The sequence below is a fragment of the Salvia miltiorrhiza genome, chromosome 3, assembly GCF_028751815.1.
Source record: "Salvia miltiorrhiza cultivar Shanhuang (shh) chromosome 3, IMPLAD_Smil_shh, whole genome shotgun sequence".
NCBI lineage: Eukaryota > Viridiplantae > Streptophyta > Magnoliopsida > Lamiales > Lamiaceae > Salvia > Salvia miltiorrhiza.
The window spans coordinates 5,314,585-5,324,092 of record NC_080389.1 but is presented as its reverse complement, the minus strand read 5'-3'; the positions used below and the strand labels follow the sequence as shown (position 1 = coordinate 5,324,092).

At 34.6% G+C, this 9,508-nt stretch overlaps 2 protein-coding genes across 3 annotated transcripts; both read right to left on the bottom strand.

Moving 5' to 3' along the window:
* Positions 1 to 3,137: 3,137 nt before the first annotated feature.
* Positions 3,138 to 3,743, bottom strand: LOC131018184 (probable disease resistance protein RF9). The gene has a single exon (XM_057946906.1). It carries the CDS (start codon positions 3,741 to 3,743, stop codon positions 3,138 to 3,140), a length of 606 nt encoding a protein of 201 aa, XP_057802889.1.
* A 98-nt stretch (positions 3,744 to 3,841) lies between these two features.
* On the bottom strand, positions 3,842 to 7,464 carry LOC131017169 (putative disease resistance RPP13-like protein 2). 2 transcript variants are annotated; one of them, XM_057945899.1, is made up of 3 exons: positions 6,997 to 7,464; positions 4,951 to 5,725; positions 3,842 to 4,872 (listed from the first exon to the last, which is right to left on the bottom strand). In XM_057945899.1, the coding sequence occupies exons 2-3, from the start codon at positions 5,705 to 5,707 to the stop codon at positions 3,842 to 3,844; spliced, it is 1,788 nt and encodes a 595-aa protein (XP_057801882.1). In that variant the 5' UTR covers positions 5,708 to 5,725; positions 6,997 to 7,464. The 2 variants fall into 2 exon arrangements, with proteins under 2 accessions (XP_057801882.1, XP_057801883.1); XM_057945900.1 differs by having other exon boundaries at positions 3,842 to 4,869; positions 6,997 to 7,463.
* Positions 7,465 to 9,508: the final 2,044 nt, after the last annotated feature.

The window sequence follows — 9,508 nt, the reverse complement described above, 5'->3', positions numbered from 1 at the left end:
ATCAGCTCAAACATAAAAGACATGGAAATTTTCAAAAATAGAGACAAAATCTCATTATTATAACAAAACTAAAATAACTACTCCTTCCGTCCGCCAAGATTATGTCACAATTACTATATCGGGCGTCCGCCAAGATTATGTCACTTTCCTTTTAAGGCAATGGTCCCACCATCCTCTTTAATATTTTATCCTTACTAACACTCTTTATTTATAAAAATCCACCCAAAATTCAATCTCAACCACACATCTCATAAAGTGGTGGGACCCTTTCTCCACTACATCAATATCATCATCAATTTTATTAAATCCCGTGCCCAACCAATTTGACATAATCTTGGCGGACGGAGGAAGTAAATAACTAAATAAAAAAATAAATAAAAGATAAACAACGGGTAAACGTAAGTAACCCATCTTCACCATCCCCCCAAACTTATTTCACAGAAAGAAAAAATAAGTTTGGAGGAAGAAGAAAATGGTTACTAGTCTCGTACTCACAAGTAAGGTGGAGGCTTAGGCGGTGGCCATTTTTCATCAAATTTGTATGCTCCATCTGTTGCCACCCAAAAATATGGTGGCTTAGCAATTTTTGAGACATCACGAGAGTCATAGTAATCTCATTCACCATCTAGAGTATCACCACACTCAAATAATTCATTATTAGACAAACCAAAGTGAAAATGAAAAGATGAAGATAAATAAAAGTGAAAAAAGCAAGCCTTCGTAGAATCGCCCGTGTCGAGGTAAGGATCGATCAAATTTTTGACTTTGCATTCTTTAAAGCATATGAAGTCTTCATCTTTTTGGAATTGTAGAGGTTGTGTTGGAAAAGTTGGGCTCTCAACTTCAAGGGGTTTGGAAAATTGATCATCATCTCTCGTTTCTTCATACTCTTCTTCAACTTCTTGATGCTCTTTACTTAGCATTGGCATTGGTTGCTCAAACAAGGTTTCATTTTGTAGGCTAATGGCCATGCACAAATCATCAATTCATCATTTTGTAGGCTAATGGCCATATCTCCTCCGTGGCTGCTCGATACACCTACTTCTGTTTCTCTAGGATCCCATTTACTCGTCTCTACCCACCCCCCGGTCTGTCCTAGCCATGATCCGCCGCTATCCCACTATCTTCAAGCTCTTCTCTATCCCCAATCCTCCTACTCCGTACGTTCCAAGTTCCACGCTGCCAGCCCTCTCTCTCAGCTTTGCGTCCCTCACCCCTCCTGCTGTAGCCCTTGCTAAAAAGGAGTCTGCTCTTAAGAAATCTATGTCTATTTCTTTGGCAGCTGAACTCCAAAAACTGTTAATGCTTGCCTCCCTTATCACAGCCCTGCCTGTCAACTTCTGCTCCCCCGCCTCTGCAATGACCATCTGGATAAGTTTAAAGTTGTGGAAGCTTCTTATGGGCGCGCTCTTGAGCTTGTTTCGTGGGACAACAGTTTGGCCAAAGCTTTGCCATGGCATGATGAGGACGAGTCTCTGGAGCTGATAGTTGACAGGCCGTTGAAATTCAAACATCTAAGACTGAGGAAAGAGCTGAATATTAAGAAGTGGCATCATGATTATCTGATAAAGTTTAAGGAATTTTTGGATGTGTGCCCGTACATAGTAATCTGAAAGAATTGGTGAAAGAATTGATAAGGGCGGGGAAGACAGCTTGTGGTGTGGTGAGGGAGGTGTTAGGGATGACTATGGAGTAGAGGACATTAGTGGACCATTTGACACATTTTAGGAAGGAGTTTGGGTTGTCGAACAAGGCGAGACGAGTGTTGGTGAGGCACCCGGAGTTGTTCTACATAAGCTTTGATACGCTAACCATGGAGAAATTTATGCAACCAGCTTTGAAGACTGACCTTAACAACATAATGATGACCATGAAATTCAAGAAAAACACCATTCTCAGCTGTAAACATAGAAATACTTAACAAACTCTTAGAAATCTAAGAGACGAGAATAATATTGTCTGCAGTAGCTTGGGCAGGTGCAGCCAGGGACGGAGCCAGGGGGGGCTAGAGCCCCCTCCCAAATTTTGAGTTTTTAAAAAATATATATATATATATATATATATATATATATATATATATATATATATAGGGAGCGGTTCAATTGAGAAGCTATATATTGTTGAGAAGTTGAGAAGTAATCTAATAGATGAACATGTCAATTAATTTTTGTGAACGCGGGTTTGATCTGGGGTTCGATCCTTGGCGATGGCGTATTTTTTAACAAATTAAATAGATTCGTATGTTCGTTAGTTATATTTGGTATGTTCAAAGAATTTATTGATCTGGGGTCTAATTGCCATGTTCATCAAAATGTATTGACATGTTCATCTATTAGATTGCTTCTTAACTTCTCAACAATATATAGCTTCTCAATATAACCACTCCCTATATATATATATATAGATATATGTTTATACCTATTATAAAATAATTTTGTTTTATAAAAGAGTATTTGGTTATTATTCTCTCATATATACTTAATTTAAGGATAATTTTGTTATTTAAAACTATATAATCTATGAAATATTGTTTGTTATTATTACTATTATACTTGTCTTTTAATAAAAAATGCCTAATATGTATGAAATGCTAAAAAAAATTATAATGTATTGAAACTAATTTGTAATATATAGAAAATATATAATCTATGAACATGTTGTTTGTTATTATTATTATTATTATGCTTGCCTTTTAATAAAAATGTCTTAAATATACGGAATGTCCAAAAAAAGTTTTGTGATATATTGAAACTATATAATCTATGAAAATATTGTTCGTTATTATTAGTATTATGTTCGTATTTTAATAAAAAAATACCTTAAATATACAGAATGCCCAAAAAAAAATTCTCGGGGGCTACCGGCATACCGCCCCTGAACCCCCGTACAAGTTCAGGCCCCCCGAACTTAATTCCTGGCTCCGTCCCTGGGTGCAGCGACCAATATATCCCAACATCGAGAGGATACTAAATTTCGCACCCAAGCAAGATATGAAGAAACCACGATTGCCGCAACTAAATTTCATAATTTCATTTATAAAAACACAACCAACAAGGGTAAAAAAAAAAGGAAGAAACTATTCAAATAAATCCAACAAACAAAACGTACACAACAATAATGCAGACAACTGCGCTAGCTCAAGGGTTGATATTCACCTTCCATATCTTGGAGAAATCTGAATTTCTGATCTTGGTTGCAATGCTTTTGATTGTCACCATCTTTAACTCCTTGAGAAGAGTCATAGACCCAATCTCTTCAGGGAGGCTCTCCAGACTTGGACAATTCTTGATTTCTAGTTTCTCAAGCGAACTCATTCCACCTTTTTCAATTTGCACGTTTTTCAGATTCCACATCTCTTCGATGCACAAGACTTTGAGATCAGGAAAGCCGTCATGCAAGATCACCATTTCTCGACCGGTAAATGCATTCCGCAATTTGAGGTGGGTTAGACTGCCTAGCTCCCCTAGTAATGGCATGGGGTCTTCATCAAGACTGTTGTTAACCAACGTCAATGATTCAATATCTGAAGGGAAATTTGGTAAGCTGGCAAGGAGTCCATCCAATTTGAGTATACGGATTTGTAGATTATGAAGCCCATCCAAACAAGGCATACTTCTGAAACGAAACCCTCTTAAGATCAGATGATTAATAAACCTCAATTTAACCAATTCCATAAAGAGCTTGCTTATATCTGCGTTTCCATCCAATCCTTCTATCCCCAATTTCCTAAGATAAGACGGCATGTTTGACCTCTCTTGCACATATGCCAAATTATCAACCGAGATGTAGGTTAAGGTATACACGTTGTATAGCGGGCATGTGTTCAAAGGCTTCCAGAAAATCAGATCAAAATCAGATCAGAGATGTAGAGATGGCGAAGGCTACGCAATTCCCATATAATATCCGGCACCTCCACCATAAAGTTTTGAGCTATGTCAAGAACCTCAAGCTTTTTCAAGCACCCCAACGACTGTGGCAGCTCTTTTATGTAATTATTTCTCAATCCCAAGTATATTAGTTTTACCAATGTGCCAATACTTTCTGGTAAACTCTTCAACCCAAAATCTTCCAAGTCAAGAATCTTAAGCTTCTTAAAACTGTTCCAGTAAGATGGACTAGTGTCGAAGTAGCCACCTCCATGGAAGAAGAGAGAAACAAGACGTTTATCGTGATCCGTGGAGTAGTTGAACTTGTCTCTGCTGCAAATGATAACACGATGATGACGAGGACTCTCAAAAGGTCGATTATTTCCATTGTTCCTTAGGATCTCAAAACCTAGTTTCTCCTCTGCCTTTTGGATGGATATCATATGTAGCAGAGGATTCAAGCTATACTCTGTGCTCTTGTCCTTGACTGAAATAACAGATTCATTGATTAAACCATCTAAAGAATGTCGACAGTCAGGTTGTGAACCAGCTCCTCCTGCAACCCAAATCTGCATCAACTTTTCTTTCCTCAAAGTTGCATTTTCCTTAAAGAAGGCCATACACAAGAAACATGACTCCAATTCAGGATCCAATTTATGATAAAATGGTTCCAATAACTTCAATGTTGAAGTGAAATCAACTGATTCAAGAAGTTGTTCCCATTCACTCCCTTCAGAGACTTTCTTTTCCGCTAACTGCTTTCCCACCTCTTTTATACCTAATGGCAGACCGCCGCATTTCGTCAACATTTGTTTTCCTCTTTGCTCCAAGTACATTGGGAATTTGTGTTCACCCGTCAATTTATTGCCATGGTTGATTGTTTTCAAAAACAATTGCCAGCTCTCTTTAGAATCCAAAGGTTTCATCTCATGAACATCTTCGACTTCTAGAGTTAAGTTCGTATGCTTCATGTGACTTGTGAACAGCAATCTACTTCCATTGACTGCTTACATAAGAATAATACAAAAAGGAACAGTTAGCCCAACACGACTAGATCATAAACAGAAAGATTGATCATACATACATTCTTGTGAAAGAGCTTCCAAGAAAGACTTCAAGTGCACTTGTCTGGGCATGTCATCGAGAACTATAAAATATCGCGTTCCTTGCAGGTGTTGAGAAAGCATATCTCGGAGGCTTCGATTGTCCATATTCTCCAATGAGGAAGATGTATGGAGATTCTGAGGATCTTCTACCTGTTGTATTAGTTTGATAAGTAGCTCTTTCATAGTGAAGTAAGTAGAATTAGATACCCAAGCACGACGCTCGAAATGCTCAATGACGGTTGGATGGTTGTATATCTCTCTCGCAAGAGTTGTCTTTCCAATACCAGCCATCCCTTTGATAAGAGTAGTCCAACTGTTGTATCCTTCCCTACCAATAATCCTTGTGCGAAGCAGCATTTCCACATCTTCATCCAAGCCCACCACATATTTGTCATCAACATTATCTGACGATCTCATGTTCGACTCCGTCTCCGTCTCCGCTCCATCATCTCCCAGTTTAAGCAAGTACTGTTTGATCTCTCCGATCCAACTAAGGACGGACTCAAAGTAGTAAAAATAGATTTTGCGTTGCTTGAAAAGGTCGAGGGCATCGCCGGCCACGTCGACTAGGTCAGATACCAAAAAATTTAGCCTTCTCCCCTCTTCCAATTTCTTATCCTTCACAATATCCAAAATCTCTTTCATATCTTTGATTACGACTTCCTCATTTATCATGCCCCTTTGATGATTGATTTCCAGCTTCTCTATCACCGATAAGAGGAGGGCCTCTAACATGTTTCTGCTTCCACCAAACTGCCCTAATAGGAAATTTAACTGTATTAGTAGCTAGCTAAGAAATGGAGTAATAAATTCCAACAAAATCGATAAATAAAGGTGTTTGGTTTGGTGGATGAGATAGATAAGATTGATAGGATTGTGGGGGAGTGATTAAATAATCCACCCACCTTTTTGGCCTGATAAACAATCACTCGTTTGGGTAATTAGGGTGGATTATTTTATCAATCATGTCTTATCACGTAAACCAAACGCCTAAAAAATGTAACTATATAAGAACGTCATAATATATGTGAATTCAAAAACGATTCAAATCTAAGTAGAATGAAATTAGCTTTTTGTGATTCTTCTTATCTTTCATACTCAATCCTCCCTTTTTCTCAACTTTGCCAGCGTGTGTGCTTTGTATCGTAGAGTGAAATTGAAAATTAACTTATCAACTAATAAAATTGAAATTAAATGCTAATTAATTAAAATACAATTATACTACTGTGTTGAATATATTGTTCGATATGAAAGTATTGAAGTATTTTCCAAAAAGTTGGAAGGCAAATTTAGCATAACTAGCAGAGAAAGTGTGCAATGCACATAATTAGCATTTGCACCCTGTGCAATACACGAAAAATATTTTTATATCTCTATATTTATATAAAATTGATACCAATCCAATTATCATTTTATAAATTTAATAAAAAATAAATTTTAATTGAATATATTTGAGCTTAATATTGATAAAATAAAAAAAATAAAGAAGAATTCACAATAAAATTGATATTATGAAAAGGCGAAAAAAAGTTAAAAAAGTTAAAAATAAAAATAAAAAAGAATAGAAAATAGATTTATTCAAAGAAAGACGAGAGATGAGAGAGTTTTTTTAAAATATTTTAATCTTTAGATAAGTATAACTTTTACATTTTAAATCAAATATTTCCATAAAATATAATAAAATAAAGCTCTTATTGTGATCTTTAATTTGATATGCATATTAAATATTTTATAATTAGTTGAATTTCAAAATTATATAAAGAAATAGACAAAAAATAAGAAGATAAAAAAAAGAAAATAAAAAGAGAACATAATTTACAAGTAAATATTCAATTTTATTAAAAAATTATTATCAATAATGAATTTTCTTAAATTACAATATAATATTATGATAGCCTACACAAGTTTGTTTGTTTATTTTTTATTTTATTTTATTTTATTTTATTTTTCTTGATTTTCGATATAAAAAATCCGCATGTGAGTTTTCATATTATTCAAATCTAATTAAGGAATATGAAAATTACCTTTTTCTGAATTTTCCTCTTATCTTTGCTCGTCTTGATTAAGTTTCCTATTCAATCTCCCTCTTTCCTTATCTTCGCTTGCATATTTGAACAAAGCCAAAACAGAGTTGGGAGGGATATTGAACCAAACTCAACAAGTTATATAGTATTTCATTTAGTAGGTTAAATAGAAACAATAAATACTTAATTTTCAACAAATATAGTGTAGCTTGTAATAGATAGCAGAAAGGGGCCGGGAGAAAATTAACTGATGCAACTACCTGATATCCATTTTATTACTACTTTTATCCAGTTACAAAAAAAATGTAATTTTCTTAAATTATCTTTTATTTTAAACATTATTTACACTCAATATTTATAAAATATTCAAACATTTAACACATCAATTATGATAAGTCATTTTATTCGCTCAATTTTAGTGGACTCCCTTCTACACTTTATGCACAAGATTCATTATTCTGATTCTATTTTGACAATAGATAATAAGCAAGCATCATGTATATTGTATTCGAGAAGAAAAAGAATACACGTATTGGATTCAGTAAACCAGAGATAACATACCGGGGCTGCCGTCGACGGACCAATGATGGGAGGGGTGGTGGCGCTGAGTGAGCAGCGAAGGAGCGGTGGCGAGCAACGGCTTACTGTGATTAGATTTAGGGCTTCGAATAGTGAGTTCCGTTTGAGTAGAATTTGTGATTTAGAATGTTATAAAGTTGTGATTCATTATGTTGAATGTCCAGTTGAAGAAGACAAATAATGTGCATTAAATTATTCATATATTATGTGTATTCACAAAGCTACAATTACACTTTATGGTCAAACTCAACAAGTTATATATTTCAAGGGGGACAATGAAATGCTTAAATTTCTACAAATATAACTTAAACAATTGTAATAGAAGCCAGAAAGGGGAGACAAACAGATGCAGCCACTTTCTCAAAAAGTTGTTGAAACAACCTTATTACAGCCAAATTAATTAGGGGTCTCGCTAATTTCATTTTTCAGTTCTTCTTTGCGTAAACATTAATGCGTTATTCTTAGCTTCGGTGAATCCTTTAGTAGGTGATAATTGGTATGATGGAATGGAATGAGGGTGGAATGCAGTGGAATTAGAAATGGAATGAGATGGGAAATGAATGACAAACCATAGGTGATTCATATGCTTGGTATGTACAAGGAATACCAAAGGAATGAAATTGTGGGTTCTCAAAAAAATAAAAAGGGAATGGAATTGTAATTCTTTGTTTGATTCCATTTTATGATTGGTAGGTAGAATAAAGTTTATGAATTAACTGAAATTATTTTATTTTAGTAATTTACCTTTTACATCATTTTAAAAGTATAAAAATTATAATTATAATTGAGTCGATAAATATTTTATTGATGTATTTCACGAATAACATTTGCAAAAATTTAAATTAAAATTGTAATTTTGTGGATGTAAGTTACGAATCAGTTACGAATATTTTAGTGAACAATTTTCAAACTGAGTGAGATAAAGTTATGAATCAGTTCCTTCTGCTGAGTGATGAGATACCATAGCCCTTATAATTAGGCAGAGAAAAAAAAATGATTACTGGAAGAGAATTTCAGTTCTTCATTGTGGGCTGATATGCAGGAGCATAATTTTTTAGGTGAACTGGTAAGTTAGCAGACAATGGTTTGAGCAGTTCTCCGGTTGAAGCAAGAATGCATATCAATTTAGGGATATGAATTATAGGGTAAAAATGTAAATGTACAATTACTTATTATTATTATTATTAGTATTATTATTATTATTTTAAATGTAGGGTTATAAGGAGTAAAATGTGGACTATGAATAGAACCAAAGACTTAATCTACCAAATTGAAAAAATTGAGTGGGCCAAAAAGCCTAAAGACCTTGATGGGTTTTTAGCCTCGAAGTCCAATCGGTGCGGTGGACCGTTCGCGCGGGCATTTTAGATCTGATTTTTTTTCGAGCTTCTATTTTATCAAGCTCAACCCAATCCTAAATCTTGGCGGGCTAGCTCTAGCCACAAGTCATTAATTATTTCTAACATATGTAAACTATATTTTAATTTCCAAAATCACCCTTCGATCTTTTTTTTTTTTTTTCTGTATAATTTGTTGATTGATAATGAAGTAGTAAAACAACCTATGCTTTAGGGGCTAAATAGTACAGTTTCCTCAACTCAAAACTTATCACACCAGCTTAGTAAATAAATGGACTTTAATGTGAATATGGTATTACTCCCCACCTTTGGAGTTTTTATGATTGTCAAGCGTAGAATCGATCACCTACTCACCGTGGGCAATGATAACATGCCCATCACTGATATGTCAATTTTAATTAGGAAAAAGAATTAATATATTTTACTATAATTAGAATCAGTGTTGGGCAGCATGTTAATCTTGTCCAGGTGATCGTTTTTATTGTCAAGTGATAATCATGATGTTCCACCTAATACTATTTCCCAATAGTAATCTATATTTTAGCAATATCAAAATATGGACTATATTTTAGCTT

What these genes read in the sequence shown, in the direction of transcription:
- LOC131018184 (XM_057946906.1), bottom strand. Translation starts at nt 3,743, where the DNA reads ATGCCGTCTTATCTTAGGAAATTGGGGATAGAAGGATTGGATGGAAAC.
- LOC131017169 (XM_057945899.1), bottom strand. Translation starts at nt 5,707, where the DNA reads ATGTTAGAGGCCCTCCTCTTATCGGTGATAGAGAAGCTGGAAATCAAT. An exon ending in GGAAGCTCTTTCACAAGAAT is followed by an intron (nt 4,873 to 4,950) that starts GTATGTATGATC and finishes TTCTTATGTAAG; the next exon opens with CAGTCAATGGAAGTAGATTG.